Source organism: Pipistrellus hanaki (assembly GCF_964339955.1).
Source record: "Pipistrellus hanaki genome assembly, chromosome: 7".
NCBI lineage: Eukaryota > Metazoa > Chordata > Mammalia > Chiroptera > Vespertilionidae > Pipistrellus > Pipistrellus hanaki.
This window is the reverse complement of record NC_140509.1, coordinates 85,835,682-85,855,484: the sequence shown is the minus strand read 5'-3', so window position 1 is coordinate 85,855,484 and position 19,803 is coordinate 85,835,682. Positions and strand designations below refer to the sequence as shown.

Genomic DNA, 19,803 nt, shown 5'->3' with positions numbered 1-19,803 from the left:
AGAGGCCCCGTCCCCGTTCCCGGACTGCCGTGCGCAGGCCCGGGGTCACTGTCACTCCTCGTGTCACGGCTTCGCTTTTTAAAAGCGGACTCTCCCTTTCTGCCCTCCTTGAACGACACGGCAGTAAGCCATCCGTGAAAACAACCCCCAGCGGTCCGTTCCTCCCTCCGAAGGCTCTGAACTCTGCCCCTCAGAGCAGGCACCCAATGGCGGAAAGGGAGAATGGTCGGCCCACAAAGGCCGCTGCCGGGTGACCCAGATGGCGGAGGAATGAGGCGGAAAGAGTGTGACCGCTCCGCTCTCCTCCTCTCCTCTCCTCTCCGCCGTGGCCAGGGAAAGCCTCGTGGCCGAGCCATCTTTGGGGGCCCCGGTCGAGGGAACAGGACATTTTGTGGACCAACAAGAATGACCTGACCAGCCCAGACAGTGTGGCTCAGTGGCTGAGCATCAATCCATGAACCAGGAGGTCACGGTTCCATTCCCGGTCAGGGCACAGGCCGAGTTGCAGGCTCCATGCCCAGTAGGAGATGTACAGAAGGCAGCCGAGCAATGATTCTCTCTCACCATTAATGTTTCTATGTCCCTCTCCCTCTCCCTCTTCCCTCCTCTCTGAAACCAATTTTTATTATTTTTTTTTTAAAGAATGATCTGACCAAGAAAGAAGGGAAGGAATGTAAGCCATCCGGTCTCTGAGGTGAGCTGGGGAGATCTGGAGGGCTCAGGACACGCCACCCAGAGCTGCTGGCGGAGACGGCCCCACGAGGCACGGGGACACACCACACCCCGCTCCGCCGGGTCCCTCAGCACCGAGGTGCTGGGCAATGGAGACCCGGATCGAACCTGCTGGTGTGGGGGCCTTTTTATACCCGAGGGCTGTGGAGAGAGAGCCCCGTCCTGGGCGAGGAACCACCCAGCACAACTGTCAGGCCCAAACCAGTATTTCCAGTCTGGAGGGCCCAGAATGTACTTTCCCAGCACATGACCTTGAGGCTACCTCTTTCTTGGCTTTGAACGTGTCCTTCTTGCAGGCGGCGGAGGTCCTCCACTCGAAGTAGTGCACGCAGTCCGCGGCGGCCACGAACTCGGGCGTGCCCTGCGGGGAGAGGCAGTCAGCCTCCGCGGGCACGTGCCCGGGACGGCGAGGAGCCGCCGGCGGACGATTTAAAAGCAGCCGCGCGGGGGCGGGTGAGCACAGCCGTTTGCAGTTGGACAAGGTCATCGGCCGGTTCCCAAGCCCAGCGGCTCCGAGACAAAGGCTTCACGGAGTCACGCTGGAATCTGGGGGAATCGGCCAAGGCTGTTCTGCTGCCCCAGCTATGCGAGTACAGTAAACTCCTGGGAAGCAGTCCTCGGGGCCTGATCCTTCACTCCAAATGTTCTCCAGCCGCATGCCAACAAAATCAACGCCAGAAATGTGACCTCATGCTTCCTGTCAGCGAGGGCGGAGGCCCACCCAGGCCCGCTGAGCTCCCAGCCAGCCTCGCTTCAGTCCACCCCCCCCCCCCGCACCCCCTTGCACCCCTCCACCCAACCCCCCCCAACGCCTCCACCCGGGGAGACGCCAAACTTAGCCACAGCACTGCCGGGCGATGCCTGGCCCGGCGGGAATTCACCCATGTGCCAATCTGGAGGCCTCCACAATTCTGGTTCTCTCATGGTGAGCTCAGAATTCTTGGAGGGAATCGGCAAAAACGAAAGCAGGACTGGCCTGCTCAGTAACACACACCTCCATGTTTCACACAGCGGCACATGGGCTTCCCTCCCACGGTTCCGACATGGACAGCAGTGCCACGGATAGGCTGGTCCAAACATGGAAGTTCTATCTTTAAAAAACTCTTGAGCTGACAGTGTGGGCCTGAGGATGCAGCAATCACAGCAAATTCTAAAATAATTTTTTAAAGCAATCTGGTGGCCACATGAGTTTCACGCACCCTGACTTTTCTCAGTACTTGGGCTCTTACCCTGATGAGAGAGCGTTGTCAGGGTCTGCATACCGACTGCTTTTCCTAAGAACTAGCCATTACTTACTTTGAGTCCCTCACTAACCACTCAAGATTAAAATTTTAAAAATCCCATGCAATAGAGAGACTGCAAGAACAAATCTCACTTTGAACAATGATGTCCCCTTTCAACACTAGGAATACCCAAAAAGATGGGAAGCTACTACCCACTAGCAAAAACTTTCCCCATTTTCAACATTCCTCATCTCATGACACGCACATAAACAAATTACTAACATTCTGCGGTGCGCCAGAAAATACATTTTTTTGTCCATCTGACAAAAAAAAAATTGGTGTAATTTTGATTCATTCACGCCAGACAGCTATCATTGTGTTGGCTGTTGCCATTTTTTTTTAGTTTTTTTAATTTCTTTTTTTTAATAATGGAAAAAGAGGTCAGTGCCCCCGACCACATAGGTACTGCATGTTTTAAACATTCCTGCCGCCCATCCTTTGAAAACAGCTGTCCTACACAGATCTCCGTCGCTACAGTTTAATGTATGTGAGGAAAGAAAAACATTTAAAACAATAAATACGTTGCCCTAAAAACTCCCAAATAAAATGCTGGGGGAAGAGATTTGGGAAGAAGGGGGGAAAACTGCGCCTGCAATAAACATTACACTGTGCTCGGGTTTAAGCACATCCATCACTGTGATTTGTAGCCTCACACAGGATGTGGATCGAGTTTCACCCGCACGTTGTAACTACAGACTTCGGGTTTTTCACTTATTGGCTCGTAACGGCGATGGCGATTTCGGCTGGGGGTCTATCTGCTGCGTTCTCGGCTCTTTCCGCCCGTTACCCGGAGCGGCGGCAGGCCCGGGGCGGCGCGGACTCACCAGGGTCTTGCCGCAGAGGAAGGCGATGCTGCTCTGCAGCTTGTGGCGTGCGCGCCCGCCGCCGTCGCAGTCCGCGGTGGTGTTGAACTCCAGGAGGGTCCTGGTGGCGCTCTTCAGCAGGGCGTCGCCTGCGGAGAGGAAAGAGCACCACAGGCTGTAGCACACTCAGAGCCACAAAGCTGTTTCCAGGCCCGGCCCGTTCACATGGCGCCGTCATTCCCCGGGAAGTTTATAAACTTACAGACGGGCCTTGCCCCGGGACCCTGCACCTCAGGAGCAGCATCCCACCCGCCCCGCTGCTCAGGCCCCAGACACATCCACGGAGGCCCACCTTCCCCTCCGCGTATTCACCGCACCGGGCAGCGCTACCTCCCACCTCCCGTCTCCGCCACTACAAAACCACCGCCGCCCCTCACCTGCCGCCAGCTCTAGCCTAACTGGGCCCCTCAACGCCGCTCTTGCCTATCCCTCACCGTCCCCCACCCCATCCGTCTTGCACCAGTGTGATCATTAAAATGTACAACTCGGCCCCGGAATTCTTCAATAACTTCCCATCGTATGTGCTCCCAATCAAAACTCTTTATAATGGCTCACAAGTGGAGTAATCATGTCCTAGATTGCCTGGGAAATTACTGCAATAATCAAGAATGAAAAGTATACGTAGTATTAACCATCTGCCTGCCATAAGCACCTACAGACCAACTTTAAAATCATTCTTTCGGGTGAATTTTCAACTGAAAAGATTTAGGAGCACCCAAATTGCGAGTCATATATTTATTTTTATAATATTCATTGCAAACTGGTTTTTTTAATTAAATTCAAAATAAAATATCATGGTGTGTGGGGATGGTTTCCGTTTTGGACACATGGCAGTTACCTGGTTAATACTTGGTAGTTGGCATGGAAACAGATAAGCTGACAGACTAAAACACAGGAGAGACATTTGTGCAAATCAAAGTCCAATATATCATCAGTTGGCAAAGAAGAGGATATTCAATAAATGGAATTGGAAACAAAATGGCAATCCACATGGGAAAAAACATATGATAAAACAGGATCACTATTTGCCACCACATACAAAAATAAACTCTACATGGGTTAAAGACGTAAACATCAACACCAGACTTTCAAACTTTTAGTAAAAAATACACTTAGTTATCTTTTATAATTTTTTAAATCTATTTTATTGATTTTGTACAGAGAGGAAGGGAGAGAGATAGTTAGAAACATCGATGAGAGAGAGTCATCAATCAGCTGCCTCTTGCACACCCCCTACTGGGGATGTGCCCGCAAGCAAGGTACATGCCCTTGACCAGAATCGAACCCGGGACCCTTCAGTCCCCAAGCCAACGCTCTATCCATTGAGCCAAACCGGTTTCAGCATCTTTTATATCTTAATGTAAGAAAGTATTTAACGCTAAATAAAATTTAGCTACAAAAAACTGGTAAATTTGTTACTAAATTTAAAATTTTTACATTCATCAAAAATAGCTTAACAAAAGAAACAAGTTGTAAATGGGAGTACACAGAGCTGGCAAAGAACTGGCATTTATAATACATAAACTCACAAAGGACAAAAAAAATTATAAGTCCAGGAAATAAAGGAAAATGAATAGCCTGACAGAGAACACAAAAAGGAGAATGCTTTTTAAGACTCACAGCTAGCCAAGATGGGGTGAATTTTAATATCAAAAGCAATGAGGAAAATCTAAGCCTTCTAGGCAGAGAGAATAAGTCACATGACTCAACGTAACTCAATCTAAAATGGACAGGACGTGTCCAGACAGAAAACACATCAATAAATGCATGGAGACGCAGAACATCACTGTTGAACAAGGAATTGCAAATGGAGACCACATGGCACACTGCTTTCAGCACTCCCATGGACAAAAATTAAACGCCGAACGTGGGCGGAGAGGTGGCGTGGAGGTGAAAACCGGTGTGACCACTTTCTAAGCCAGCGTGGCATCAGGCCCTGAAATTGGACTTCCATGTACCCTGTGACCTCACTCCTCGGCTCCCAGGCAGATGCTCCGAGCACACCACGCACGCGCACAGCAGGAAACCGGCGGGACAGCTGGTAGGTTTCACACCAGCAATGACCTGGGAACAGCCCGAACGGCCCGAGAGAAGAGCAGGGTAAATCGGGTGGGGGCCACACCCATGCGTGGGGTGACCGGGAATAAACCACAGTGGAAGGTAACAATGGAGTTGATTTTCATTTCATACTGTTACCACTTGAGTCCCCAAAGAGTTGAAAACAGCGCGCGCGCGTGCATACATACACATACATACACACACATACACACACACACACACACACACACACAGATTGGGGGTGGGGGGTGAGGAAGCAAGGAAGAGAGGGGACACGTTTTTAAATGCAGATGTGGGCTAATGGTCACTTCCATGAATAGTGGTTATTGTCGGGTTCCTCCTGCATTTTGTTAAAGATGGGATTCACTACGTTATTTAAAACAACTAGTGAAAAACAAAATGGGCCCTCGCTGGTCTGGCTCAGTAGACTAGACGCAGCGTCATCCTGCGGACTGCAGGGCCCCGGGTTCCATTCCAGTCACGAGTTATAGGCCCGGCGGGGGCGGAGGGAGAGATGCAGGAGGCAGCCAATCAGTGGTTTTCTCTCATCCTTGCTGTTGCTATCCCTCCCTCCCTCTTCTTCCTTCCTCTCTAAAATCAATAAAAAAAATATTTTTAAATAAAATAAACAAAATTAAAAGGTTAGCCCTCGGATTATTGATTAGTGATCTCGGGAGTGTTAAGTGGTCCAATTCAACACGGACAGCCGAGGTCTTTAAAAAAGGAGGAGGGGGTGAAATCAGGATGCCAACTGGTGAAGGAGAGGAAATGGTTTCTGAGCTGCGACACCGCCGCGCAGCGGTTCTGTGTCCCGCCCGCGCTCCCGCGGAGACCGAGACCGGGGCCTGTCCGCCCTGCAAACCCCTGTCCGCCCTGCAAACCCCTGTCCGCCACAATCCGCGGCCACCTGCCGCGCCGGCACCGCGGACAGCGCCCGCGCTAGCGCCTGGACAGCGCCGGGCCCAACCCGCGGACAGCGCCAGCGCCTGGACAGCACCCTGAGCCCGGCCCGCGGACAGCGCGGCACCGTGGACAGCGCCTGCACAGCGCCCCAGCCCCGCCCGCGGACAGCGCGGCACCGTGGACAGCGCCTGCACAGCGCCCCAGCCCCGCCCGCGGACAGCGCGGCACCGCGGACAGCGCCTGCACAGCGCCGGCCCCGCCCGCGGAGGGAGGGCGGCGGGCGGCGGGCGCGGGCGGCGGGCGGGGCTTCCGGCGCCCCCGCAGCCGGCGCGGCAGGACACGGCGGCAGCGGAGAGCGGTGCTGCGGCCGCGCGGGGGCGGCTCCCCCGCCGGCATAAAAGGCCCTCCCCGGCACTGCGGCGCCAGACCGCAGCCCGCCCCAGCCCGCGCCCGCCGCCCGGTCCCTCCGCAGCCGGGAAGCAGAGTGCTGGCCCCGGGCCCCCGCTCCGCCGCGAGGCGGCAGCATCCCCCCGCCAGCCGCGGCGCCGCGCCAGCCGTCCGCCTCTCCTCCCGCCGCCGCCTGACGCCGCCGAGCAGACCGGGCGCCAGCGCGGCAAGCTCCGCGGCAACCCGCCAGCCGGGCCACCTCCCCGGGCCGAAGCCGGGCGAGGACTGCGGGGCGGCGGCCAGCACGCCAGGCCCACGGCCAGCTCCCGAGGACGGCGCCAAATGGGCTGGATCGCGCTCGCCGGGGCCGTCAGACCGCGCCGGGTCCTCCAGAACCCGCGCGGGCCCAACCAGGCCGCGCTCCCCAGGCCGGCCCCGCCAGGCCAGAACGCCCTGGCGCGGCCCCGGCCGATCGGAGCGCGCGAGTTCCAGGCCGCGCTCGCCAGGGCGCTTCCTGCAGCCCAGGCTGCGGACGCCAGCCCCGCCAGACCACGGCTTCCCGCAGGCCGAGCCCGCCCGGCCAGGCCGCCCTCGCCCAGGCCCGCTGGGCCGCCACCAGCCCCCCCGATCCCGATCGCCAGGCCGGGCCCGCCAGACCCCGCTGGGTCCTGCAGACCGCGCGCTGGGTCCGCCAGACCGCCCGCTGGGCCCGCCGAACCGCTCTCTGGGCCCGGCGGACCACCCCAGGGCCCCTCGACCGAGGGCGCCAGGCCCTCCTCACCACGCTCCCCAGACCGGGCCCCCCCGAGCAGGGCGCCCCCGCTGGGCCCGCCAGAGCCGGCCGCGCTCGCCGGGCCCGCCAGATCGCGCCGGGCCCTCCAGAGCGCGCCCGCCCGCGCGCGCCCGCTCCTCCCGGCCGCGCTCCCCAGTCCGGGGGCTCCCTGCGAGATCCCGAGCCCCCGGCCCAGCCGACGGCGCTCCCCAGGCCGGCCCAGCCCGAGCCGGCAGAGCTCTCCAGACCAGACCGCGTCGGGTGCTGCAGACCCTGCGTCCCGGACCCGCCAGGCCGCGCTCTCCAGGGCCCGCCAGGCCTCGCCGTGTCCTCCCGACCGCGATCTCCAGGGCCGCTGCGCCAGACCAGGTCGAGCTCTCCCGGGCTCATCCGAGCAGGCCGCGCTGGCAGGAGACCCCGCGAATAGGCCGCTCCGGCCCCCCAAGGTCCCGCTCGCCCGGCCGCGCCCCGCAGGGCAGGCTGCGCGCTACCAGCCCGTCCGGCCGCGCTGGGCGCGCCGAGATCCCCAGATCGCGCCGGGTTCGCCCGGGCCCGCCAGGCCCGCCCGCGCCCGCAGGCCCCGCCGCGTCCTGGCAGGCCCGCCAGGTGGCGCTCTCCGGCGAGTCGGGCCCCTCGGCGCGCGCAGGCGCAGCATCTGGAGCCGCCTGGCCGCACGCGCCCTCCGCGCTCGCCAGGGCCCGCCAGGCCAGGCCGCGCTCGCCGGGGCCCGCCAGGGCGGCGAGCCACGCCCTGCCGGCCAGGCCGCGCCCGATCAGCGCGAGCCTGCGCAGCAGGGCGTCCACCAGGCCCCGCTCGCCGGCCCCGGCGGCCCCCCCCAGGACGGGCCACGCCATGCCCCCGAGACCCCGCCGCGTCCTGCAGAGCCTGCGGGCCAGGGCGCGCTCGCCGGTCCCGGCGGTCCCGGCCAGGCCGGGCCCCGCGCTGCACGCCAGGCCGCGGCGGATGGCGCAGGCCCTGCGCGCCCGGCCGCGGTCCCCGGAGCCCAGCCGGCCCGGCGCCTGCCACGCGAGGCGGCGGACCCGGACCCGGACGAGCTCTGGGGAGCTCGCGTCCACTACGCGCTGATGCTGCGGGCCTGGCCGTTCCGGGAGCCCCGGCCCCGGCCGCCCCCCGACGACGACGACGACGACCCGCTCCCCGTCAACTTCCGGCGCCTGAACCCCGGCGAACGCCCCGACGCCGCCGACCGGCTCCCCGTCAATTTCCGGCGCCTGGGCCGCGGCCCCCGCAGGGCCAACCGCGATGGCGAGGCCGCCCGCGATGGCGGGGCCGCCGGGCGGGGCCCGCCCTACCGGGATCCCTGCCGCCGCTGGGGAGCGGAGTGGCTGCTGGGGACCGTGGGTGTCATGGACAACGGGGATCCCCGGGTGATCGCGGCCCGCCGGGAGCGCTGGGCGGAACTGCTGGGGCTGCGGCCTGGCCGCGAGGGCGCGGCGGCCCGGGCTCTCCGCCCGGCCCCGGCGCGCCGGGACCGCCGGGACGTCCAGGCTGACGAGCATGGCCACGTTGGCTGGTTCGGGTGGCTGGAGCCGGTCGTGGGGCTCCCCCGGCGCTAAGTCCCCCCGTGGGCGGGGCTTGGCCGCCGCTCCCCCTCTGTTGTGCCCTTCACAGTGGACTCATGCCTCACCGAACTGGACAGAACCTCTGCCCTGGCCTTCCCGCACCTGCTGCCTCGGCTTTCTGCGCTACAGCAACTGCCCTCCTGGAAAGAGAACTCTATTCTTGCTACCACCCTTCCCGCCCCCAGAGACTCCCGCCCTCCTCCGCTAGCCCCCGCGCCCGGGACTCGCCCCCGCTCCCGCCCCGCTTAGCGTGGCTCTCCCAGCCAGGTGCCGGACCTGGTATGCCTGAGCACGTCCGGCCGCGCCTGCAGCGCTGTGCCTCCTCCCGTGTTTTTACAGCATCCTCACATTCCAGTGTCCTTTGCCGTTGTGGTTTTGTGTGTGTGTGTAAGCTCCATGGAAAAAAAAGGAGCTCGTGTCTGTTTTGTGACTGATTTCAAGTGTGTGTTTCAAATAAATGAGTATTAAATGCCAGTTGTTTTTAAATATTTTATTCACATATCTGGGAATTAACCAAGGAAATCAGAATAAAACATACAATTTATTCAACTGCCCCACACAGTTAGGCTGTCCCAGCATACTATTTATCACAGCACTACGAAAAAAAAAAAATTTGTACAAACATCTCTGTACATAAAAAATGAAAAAGAAAAAATTTTAAAAAAAACAAAATCAAAGTATTTTTAATATATATATATATGTATATAAAAATATCTGTACAGTACTAATTCCTCTATTGGCAAGATTTGCAAAAGTAGGTTATAGGAATATGTTTTAAAATTTAGCAGAATTTGTTCAGTCTGAACAAAAACTGCACCTATGGATGAGGACAATGAGGGGTGGGGAAAGGGCAGAGGGTGGGGTGGGAACCTGGTGGAGGGGAGCAATGGAGGGGGGGAAAAAAAGGAACATTTGTAATAATCTGAACAATTAAGATTTATTTTTAAAAAATTAGAATTTGCTAGACTACCAGGAGAGACCATAAATGGGATAAAAACATGAGTTATATCTAAAAACTCAACGGGGGAGAGGGAGAAATTGGTAAGATATGCACACATATAGTACCTTAATAAAAAATGAAAAAAATAATAACACAACTAGGTATCTTAAATATCCCATAGAATGACTGGTTTTACCAAATATATATGTATATACATACATACACATATGTATATAGGGCTTAAAAGGAAAATAATATGTTTTCACATCTTAATCATCAGAGATACAAAATCCAACCCAGGGGCCGGGCTGCATGGGGGGGTGGGAGGTTCCCGAGGCTGACGCCGGGCCCCCCACACACACACACACACACACACACACACACACACGGGTGCCCCCGAAGCCAAGGCCAGGCTCCTGAGAGTGAGGCCATGACACAGCGCCTGGACCAGGTGGACTCCGGGGTCCTGCCCAGGTCCCCAGCAAGAAGGCCGCCAGAGCCCCCGGCTCCGATGGTGAATAACCTCACCTCCCTCCCCGCTGGTGGGTGGGTGGCCTGTTAAACGGCTGGTCACGGGTCTCAGTCGTGGATATATAGCTCCTCACGCTCAGAGGAGTTCCGTTAAAACCGCGGCATTCATACTCAGGATGTTAGGAGGGAGGTGGACACCTTTGGTGGTTTTCCATATTTGCCAAGTGTGATGTCATGCATCCAAAGGTAATGACGAGCCAATGATTTAGACTAACTGCATTCAACGACGAATTTTAGGCCCATCCTATCTATAAGTTTAAAAAGTGTTACATTTTTTAAAGAATTATCATTAGTGCTTCAGGCCTCATCGTCAGAGGAAATCAAATATATTTTGATTTCCTCTGACGATGAGGAAATCAAATCTTATATATTTGATTTCCACATTTTCAGAGGAAATCAAATATATAAGACGTAGAAGTCGCTTTAAAATGCGGTGAAAACGGAGGCAAATGCTGTTCGCAGGCCCTATAAAACCTAGCTGCTCCCTTCTGCTAGATTTGCATTCTCAACCGTATCGTTGGCTTAGGGAAGAACTAAGGTTTGATTTCTTAATCAAAAATAAGGTACTATTATTTAACCCGAAGTGGAGCACACAGACAGCCCTGGGGGCACCATAAAACTGGCATCGGCAGGGATCTCCCGAAAGGGCTGCCGACAACCGTCCCACGGCACTACCCAGGCTCCCTGCCAGCGCCGTCTGATGCAACCCTGGGAGCGGCTGCCAGTGTGGCGGGAGAAAGGCGAGGCTTCTTTCTTGCTTCGCTTTGCACTTACACCTGACTCACTAATGAAGTGGCCCTGACCATCGGGATTTCCTCTCCGGGAGCTGCCAGCCCTCAGACGCTGCGCTTCTCTCCCCGGTGGCTCGTCTTATTTATTAAGAGGAGAGCTTGCCTCCTCTGGATTCTATTTCGATTCCCCTAACATCCCGCCGTCCTTTTAACGTTCACTGAGCGGTCACTGCTGTTACACCCATGAAGGAGTGGTCTGGCCCTGTGTGCTAAGAGGTAAATGCCTCAACTGCACCTAAAATGCTGGTTATACATGAAGTTCTCATGTACGTGTGGATCTATTGCCATCCTGATTCTCCGGCTCCTCTGATTTATTGGAAACTCCAGTTCTTGTGCCTGCTCTCAAAACTCACTCCCGCCCCCTCCCCCTTTCTAGCAAGTTCACAGAAGCCAGTTTTCAGGAGGTCAGATTTCCCGTCGCGGTTCCCATTTTAGCTCCACAACCGTCTGACTCTCCAAACTGCTCAGCCCCAAATAAGTACAGGCTCCGGCCGGCCTGTCAGCGGCACATTCGCAACCATCAGCCTCTGGCAACCAGCCTCTGGCCAGCAGCTTATCTATTTTGGGCTTTGGTGTCCTCATTTGTAAAACGAGGGGAATGAAATCACCTACTTCAAAAAAGCTGCTGAATGAACCGAGATTGTGTTACTTAAAAGCATAGTACCTCACACACGGTATACAAGGCACTTAGTTGTAAAACAAGTTACAAAGGCAAATTTCGTTACAGCCACCGTAAGACAAATCAGATCTAATTGAGAATTACCTCTCCATGTTCCTCTCACCTTCATCCGTTCCCCCCCCCCCCCCCGTTTGCCTCCTGGCGCTGAAGGACAGGCAGTATCGGCTGAAAGTTCACAGCACCCAGCCGACTCCTCCCCTGCGGGAGCTGGGTTCGGAGCTGGGAGAGCATGTGGAATGTGTCTGGGAGAGCAAAACGAGATTGGAAACGGCTGGTTTATATCATCCTCAACCTGGAACTTAGCTGTTAACTCATCTAGTTGCCATCGGCATCTCCATCCACCGAGCTCTGCGGTTCCCCGGGCCGGGCCAGCTTTCTGAACACACGTCTTATCAGACCGCCTCCCCCATGGCCATCACCCACCCACCACCCACCCAGGTCACCACGCTCCTGCCTGGCTTCCAAAGCCTATGGAACTTTTATCTTTCCTCCTTCCTTCCTTTCTTCCTTTCTTTCTTTAAGGAACTTTTTTCTTTTTTTCTTTCTTTTTTTTTTTTTTTTTTTTTGTTTGTTTGTTTGTTAATCCTCACCAAAGGATATTTTTTCCGTTGACTTTAGAGAGAGTGGAAGTTGGGGGAAGAGTAAGAGAGAAAGAGAGAAAGAGAGATACTGATGTAGGAGAGCCACCTCAACTGGTTGCCTCCCACAGGCCCCCCGACTGGCTGGGAACCTGCCCCACGTGCATGCCCTTGACCGGAATCGAACCTGCGACCCTCGGGAAGGCAGGCTGAAGCTCTAACCCCTGCGCCCACCAGCCAGGGCCAAAGCTTACGGAACTTGGTCATTCTCAAATTTTGTCCAACCTTGCCAATCTCACAACCCTCCTCCCATGGTTTTTCTGCATCTGGGGTCACCTTATGCTATTATATACCAGCCCACCACCACCGATAGGACACTTTCACTAGCCAAAAACATGCAGTCAAGCATCACAATCAAGTCCCTTTCTGAAAACCTGAGTAACTCGTGGCCTCTCTCCATGAATCATCAAAAGGTGCCCGTCGGGAAAGTGGCCATCTCACTGCCGTGTTTAAGTGTATCGCACACAAAAAGCCTGTCTCACCCCAGAGTCAGACCACCTGGCGCTCCTCTGTCTTTCTCCCGGCCGCAGACCCTCTCGTGCGTTTTCAGTCTGTCTCCTCTGCGGGAGACAGAGAAACCAGCAGCAGCCGGCCTCCACCAGCCGACCTCGGACACCTTCTTCTTACCCGAAACGTTTCCATCCAGGCAGAGCTATGGCAGCATGCTGCCCCTCCGGCTCCACACCGCCCACCTCACCCCACAAACAGCACCCGCCTCAGGGGCCCTCCCCGGGAGACCGCACCCCCAGCCCGCCAAACCCAAGGACCCTGGCACCTGAGTCCCTTCCCTTAGGCATCTGCCCCTTCCCTGCTCCCCCAGGGGAACGGAAAGGGGCCCCAGGAGAAAGGTTTGCGCGTTTAATCTGGGAGTGCCGGCCCCTGGGAGTACTTAATCGGGAATGTGAGCCTAGAACCCAGGACCATCGCTGACCCGAGTGAACGCACTCTGCCCGAGCATCAAGCACCCTCAGAAGGAAGCAGGCATTGCACGGGGAAAGGCCCGACACTAGAGGAGATGGGGGTGGGGAGTCTGAGAAAAACGTGAGAAGGCAGAACCACGTGGAAATAGCCTTCTAGGGTGGTGGTCGGCAAACCGCGGCGAGCCACAGGTGGCTCTTTGGCCCCTCGAGTGTGGCTCTTCCATAAAACACCAAGACGTGACGTTAGAAGAAGTTTGAGTTTAAAAGATCCAGCTCTCCAAAGAAATTCCAATCGTTTCACTGTTGATATTTGGCTCTGCTGGCTAATGAGTTTGCCGACCACGAGTTAACCATTTGTACTTAATGGCCAATTAAGTATAAATGTGCATAATTCTGCGCGACGATTAATTCCACCAGATCAGCGATTTTCAACCTTTCTCATCTCATGGCACACATACACGAATTACTAAAGTTCTGCAGCACACCAAAAAATATAATCTGACCAAAAATTTTAAAAAAGAGAGGTATAATTTCAATTCGGTGCCCCCGGGAAGCTGCGGCTGTGTTGGCCATTGCCGTGTTTTGTATGCCAGCCTAAGGGAAGAAGTCAGTGCCCCTGAGAAAGAGCCAGGCGCTGCACGTTTCCCACATTCTTGCGGCTCACCGGGAGAAAATCGCTGCACTAAATGGAAGACACCTAACTTCATCTCAGTGGACATTTACACTGTTACCCCCTTTAGCTATGATCGAACATACACTGTCCATTACGTAGTCAAGGCACACATAACTGTGTGGCAGCTATACAGCACCGAGTGTCCCTGCGACGCCGGGCCGGGGGCCAGGGGCGCCAGCCGGGTACTCACCCACGGAGCGGTAGCGGCCCGTCTTCAGGTTCTTCATGCAGACGGCGCTCGACGCCCCGCACGCGGGAATGGCCACGTTCCCGCAGACGCTGATCTTGTAGAGCATCTGGTTTTTGGTGTCAACAGCTTCCCAAGTGTAGCTGAAAAGGAAGAAAATCAAGTTGTCGTCATCAGTGACCTGCCCACCGTTCACCTTCTCCGTAGTTTACATCCAAGCCTCATGTGCTTTAGGGCCACCGAGCTCCCATCAGCCGGATCCCCATGGCGGCTACATCATAGCTGACCCGAAGCCAGGGCAGAAACCACTAACCACCACCTTGCTCCGCTCCCACCCGCCCCGAAGCCACCTCAAGACCCATCGGTCACCAAAATTCTTAAAATTCTACCATCCCCTTCAGAGTATCAGCCCAGATAAGTAATTGCTCAAGAATCGTGTCAGTATAAGACAGGAGCCGTTCAAATCACGCTGGAATGCTGGAAAGCCAACGCGTGTTTGCAACTCTGTTTATTTTACTTAAAAACTGGTTGTGGCATGAAAGCCGGTTCTACTTCTGGTTTTACTTTTACAGCGACAGCGCAGATCGGAACTGACAAGACAGAGTCGTGTAATGAGCCGGCTATCAGACTCAGAATCGGGCGTACCCTGGCTGGCCCACCAGGTCAGCATTTCCCTCGCGCTGAGACTCACACTGCACACCCCGCCAGGCGGCTGGGGTGGTTGGACACCAAAAGACTGCAGGTTCGAGTCCCAGTGAGGGCACACGCCTAGGCTGTAAGTTCAACACCTCTCTCTCCCCCTCCCTCCCTCCCTCCCTCCCTCCCTCCCCCTCTCTCTCTCTCTCTCTCTCTCTCTAAATAAATTTATTTTTTAAATAAATTTAAAAAACATATCCTTGAGAATTAAAAAAACAAACACATACACCTCATTGTATGTTCAAACCTCTGACCAAGTAGCTCTTGAGTTAATGAGTTGTTAATGAATGAATCTGCATGCTTGGGACAAAAGAATGGCTTGTCAGTATTGTCAAAACAATGAGCCTCAATTCTCCGGTGGGACAGAGAGAAAGTGGTGTGTGTGGGAGCCGGGCTCATTTCCTCGGGCGGGCGGAGGCAGAAAGGGAGGCCTGTGGCTGAAAGTCCTGGCAGAGTGCGGAGTCTGTGACCAGACGGGTGAGGGGGAGAGCACCTGGGACCGGGTCACCAGTGTGGTGTGTGAGCCCCTGGGTGGCAGGCACTCCCTCGGAGAGGGCGCGGCCCCTCCCCAGATGCCCTCCCCCACACGGCGGGGCCAGGGCCGGCAGAGCACACGAGGCAACACCCCCTCCAGAAGAGAAGAGCCCCCCCAGAAGCCCACCCAGGGACGGAGGAACCCCACTGTGGACCGGTGGCAGCAAGGAGCCCAGCGCTCTCCTGCCCGAGTGTGGGACTGGGTCACACCCCGCCGCGAAGCCCAGGGTTGGGGAGGGAAGCACACAGGAGCTCAGGCAGGGGCGGACGGCCTCTCCCTCCCCCGTTTGTTCGGAGGCCCCTGCACTGGTCCAAGTCCGACAAACAGGCTGATGTGCTTGTCCATGCCGGCCCCGGGGCCCCGGGTGACCGGGTGGGGGCAGCTGGGAAGCAGGAGCCACGGAGCCCCTTCCGCCCCGGGAACAGGGCGGCTGCCTCCTGCCGTCGGGGAGCACAGCCGTGCCACCTGGAGGCAGAGTCATCAGCCAGGGCCTGTCCCCTCTGACCTTCGTGCCCCTCCTCACGTGCCTCGGGCTGCAGAGGCTGAGGACAGCGGTGACCGAGTCAGGCCGAAACGCCCCGGCCCCCCGGGGTCCGTCCCAGTTGAGAGAGAAAACAGGCAGGACAGCTCTACCAGCAGTTCTGCCACCGCCCTGGGCAGGAACGCGTGCAGAGGCGGCTCCTCCCGAGGCCGTTGGCTGAGGCCAGCAACAGGAGCAGCGGCTGGGCCGCGGTGGGGCTGAGGCGTGGGACTGGGATGGCGGGAGAGGACTCCAGCCCTGAGACCAAGAGGTGATGCAGGAGGAGGGAGCCTGCGGCCAGAGAAGGTGGGCGAGGGCAGGTGGTGCGGCCACGGAGACGGGCCCGCAGGTTACAGGAAGCAGTTCTGTCTGTGTTTTGTGTTTTGTGATTTTTTAAAGGAAGCCATTTTGACTTCGTACTCGGAGCAAGGGAAGGCCCTGCAAAGAGGAGACCCCGTGGGTCTTTCCTCGCAGCCGGCGGCTGGCGTTGCTGTCTGCAGAGCGTCAGTGAGACGTGTCCGTCGGTCCCGTTCACACGGGGCGGCCGGCCTCTGGCTCGGGGGCCACGACGGTCCTCCCGGGACTCGGTGGGCCTGGGCCGGCCGGGGAGGGGGAGAGGGCGGGAGGCAGCGTTTCCGAGCGGCTGGGGCAGGAACAGACCGAGCAGATCCACCTCCCACGCCCCCCGGCGCTGTGACAACAAAGCCACTGCGGCTCTGGCGGGATGGCACTCAGATAAGCGAGCCGTGGAGAGCGGTGTCCGGGGAGCGGGGAGGAGGAGACAGAGCGGAGTGGGGACGTGTCCCGCTCCTCTGGAAAGAACCGTGCTCCGCGCCATCTCTGCTGTGTGTGCGTTTCGTGTTTGCTGTCCAGGTTTACCCAGAAGGTAAGAGGTGCGGGGGCAGGAAGGGGGTCCTGGGGAAGGAGCTGAGAGCCGGCCTTTCCCAGGGGGCGGGCTGAGCCACTTCACAGGGGCGGCCCCTCCGATGCCACTCAGGCACCAGCCTACAGCCCGCGGGCACGGTCCCGGGCACGCTCTCCACTGGCTCCCCCGGCATCTGTGCCTTCAGCGCCCCAGCGCCCTGCGTCCAACGGGCTCGTGTCCGCTTTAAGAGAAAAAAACACGCCTCGCACCTCCCATCGTAAAGAGCGCGGGGATAATCCTCTGGCTGAAATCACTTATCTGCAAACCTAGCAAACACTCTCCAGAAACGGCCGTGTGTTCTGGTATGCACCCCAGCTAGATCAAACTGTTATCTAGATCTGCTCCTGCTGCTAATAAACACTTGTAAAGACTACTTCATAATAAGCTTGGAAGTTGTATAAATATCTGATAGCACTGTTTAAGAAAACTGCGTGTCTCTGGGAGTGGAGGGGGCCAATGGTAAGATATGTGCACATATAATGCCTTAATAAAAATTAAAAAAAATGGGGGGAAAAGGAGAAAGGTGGAACAGAACAAAAAAAGAAAAAGAAAATTGCGTGTTTGGAACCGGATGGTCCCAGACTCGGTGCCAGATCAAAGGGCCCCGGCGTCACCGCTCTCTCCCTGGAGGTGAGCATGTGTCAGAGAATCAGAAAACGGCCTCAGAAGCCGTGGAAGCGCCACACACACTGAGTAAAGTTTAATGGTATCTTTAAGGAACAATAGACTTCGGTCCAAAAACCTGCGTGCTAGGCAGCACTCCTCCGCCTGAAGGGACAGAACATGCCCAGCGTGCGACTCCCCTCGCAGCCAGGCACAGAGAGAGGTCTGCCCTGCCCTCGCCCAGGGCTTGCACAGGGAGAGACAAGGGGAAAAAAACAGGCAGCAAGAAATGAGACCAGCGTATTAGATCAAAATGAAAACTAAGCTGTAACATTAAAATTTAAATTTTTGGCAAGCAGCAAACCTCTGGAAGAAAATATTTGCAAGCTGTGTGGAAATGTAGTCTGTGCTCCACGCACACCCGTATGGTTTGAATCTATCTGCTCTGCAGGCAGCTCCCGCAGCGGGCGGGCGGGAGGGAGGGAGAGCCGCGGGCGTGTTCCTGAAACTCTAACTCCCAACGTCAGGGTCAAGTCTTCCAAAAGCCACCAGGGCTCCAGGCTGTCCGGCTCTTATCTGAGGGGCCCCAGGGGGGCGGGGTCCACAAGGCGGGGTGAGCAGATGGTCCGTGAGAGCCACCACCCAGGGGCCCCGTCCCCCGGCCCAGCCTTGCGAAAGGCAGTTAATATCCTCAAAGGAGCAGCCCAGCCCGGCAGAACTGCTCCTCTGGACACAGAGCGAAGTGTGCAAGAGCCTTGGCTTTGAAAATCAGCAAAGGCAAGCAGAATCCTCGTCATGCTACACCTCGTTTTCCGGAGTGTAAGATGCACTGAGCCAACGTGCCCTCCCCCTCTCAGGAAACCCACCCCGTATCCGTGCTCAGCCCTGCTGCCGCTCCCATCGTGTAAGGCCAATCTCGGGCGGGGACCCCCGCCGCCCAGGACAGGACAGGCAGACACAGAGTCCATGCGGGGAAGGAAGGACACCTGCCGGGGACCCCAACCTCAGGGCAGCCTCCTGGTGCGAGCCTCTCCAGGGCAGAGCCCACAGGCACTGCTGCCATGAGTCACCTGTCCCGGGCCCCAGGTCCGGAGGATCAGGCACCAGGAACCGGCTCGGTCCCTCCAAGCCCCGGGGCAAATGCTTGCCTTCCTTGTTCCCAAGGCTCAAAAAAGTCCCCTGACCTCTTCAGAGAACAGAACATTCCACAACACGTTAGCATTTCGATCTAACGTGGGACGCGCACCAATGCCACCGAAGTGACGGGTCCCACGTTGCGGGAACCAGTCTGGGCTGGGGAGTCCACTGAGGCTTAGCTGGAAGGTGACTCTGATGGACAGTGACCCACCTGTGCCGCCTCCAGCTCCCCCCAAGTTACACACGTCTGCTCTGTGCACCCCACCGTCCTGCTCTCGCTGGCACGGCTGGATGGCCGAAGACCAGCGGCAGCCCCTTCGGCAGCCTCCGCGGAAAGGCCACCGTTCCCTCACGTGCCGGCCGGCCGAGGACCCGCCGACGGACCGGACACACCCCTGCTGTCCTCGCCCCGGCCTCACTCCCCTCGGACACAACTACTTAGCAGAGCGCGCTTCCCTTCGCAGGGGCCATCAGGAGACAGCCCCAGCAAACCCTCAGAGCCCGCAGGAGCCATGCCCGAGGCGCGTCCTCAGGAGGAATCTGGGCTGTGAGGGTGACCAGTGGTGGAAACCGGCCCTGAGCGCGGACCCTCCACGCCGAGCGCAGAGCCCTCCGACAGAGCGGGCCTGTCCGCGCCTGCCCGTGATCCCACGGCCTCTGCCAAGACCATGGCGGACGCCTGCACTCAGTCCGCATCTGTTCATGGCACAGAGGCTCCATTTTAACCTCGTTTGGTGTAAGTTTCATAATATCCTGCAAGGTGCTGGCAGGTTACCAGTGAGCGGGAAGCACACAAGCAGTGCCCTGTCCACCAGCCCCGAGACAGGAAGGCGCTGGCTCTCCAAATGTTGCTCCAGCGAATGCCACAGCGAGCCCGCCCTGGTCCGGGCCCAGGCCTCACGGGGACTCCACCGCCCACACCCTGCGGCCGCGTCCAGAGAAAGGGGACATTCTGAAGGAAACGCTGGAGGGGGCAACGGACGCTGTCTTTTCAGAAACAGTGAAATGTACTTATTTACTTATATTTCTTTTCCGTTCATCCTCACCGAGGACATTCCCCCCATTGGTTTTTAGAGAGAGTGGAAGGGAGGGGGAGAGACAGAGAGAGAAATATCCATGTGAGAGCAACACATGTATTGGCTGCCTCGCACACGTGCCCTGGCCAGGGGCAGGATAGAGCCTGCAACTGAGGTACGTGCCCTTGACCAGAATTGAACCTGGGACCCTTCGTCTGCAGGCCAATGCTCTGTCCACTGAGCCACACCGGCTAGGGCTGGACCATGGTTTTAAAGCATTTGACTCTGGTGTCTTCTGGGCACCTCTCGGGTTTCCCTATGCCATCACTGAGTGCTGCGAAACTACAATGCCTTGTAAAATAGAATCTGGGGTTCTTCCATTTTAAAACCAGCTAAGGTCTAAAATAAAATCTATATAATTCAGCTACAAA

General features: G+C 57.3%; 1 protein-coding gene across 4 annotated transcripts in view; it reads right to left on the bottom strand.

Moving 5' to 3' along the window:
* The window catches only part of IGF2R (insulin like growth factor 2 receptor), an 84,639-nt gene that overhangs the window by 51,708 nt on the left and 13,128 nt on the right, over positions 1 to 19,803 (bottom strand). For all 4 annotated transcript variants that reach the window (XM_084890902.1, XM_084890903.1, XM_084890904.1 and 1 more), the window contains exons 2-4: positions 13,944 to 14,083; positions 2,840 to 2,967; positions 995 to 1,093 (exon numbers count right to left, since the gene is read on the bottom strand). In XM_084890902.1, coding sequence (XP_084747028.1) covers positions 995 to 1,093; positions 2,840 to 2,967; positions 13,944 to 14,083 — 367 coding nt within the window. The remainder of the gene's footprint in view (positions 1 to 994; positions 1,094 to 2,839; positions 2,968 to 13,943; positions 14,084 to 19,803) is intronic.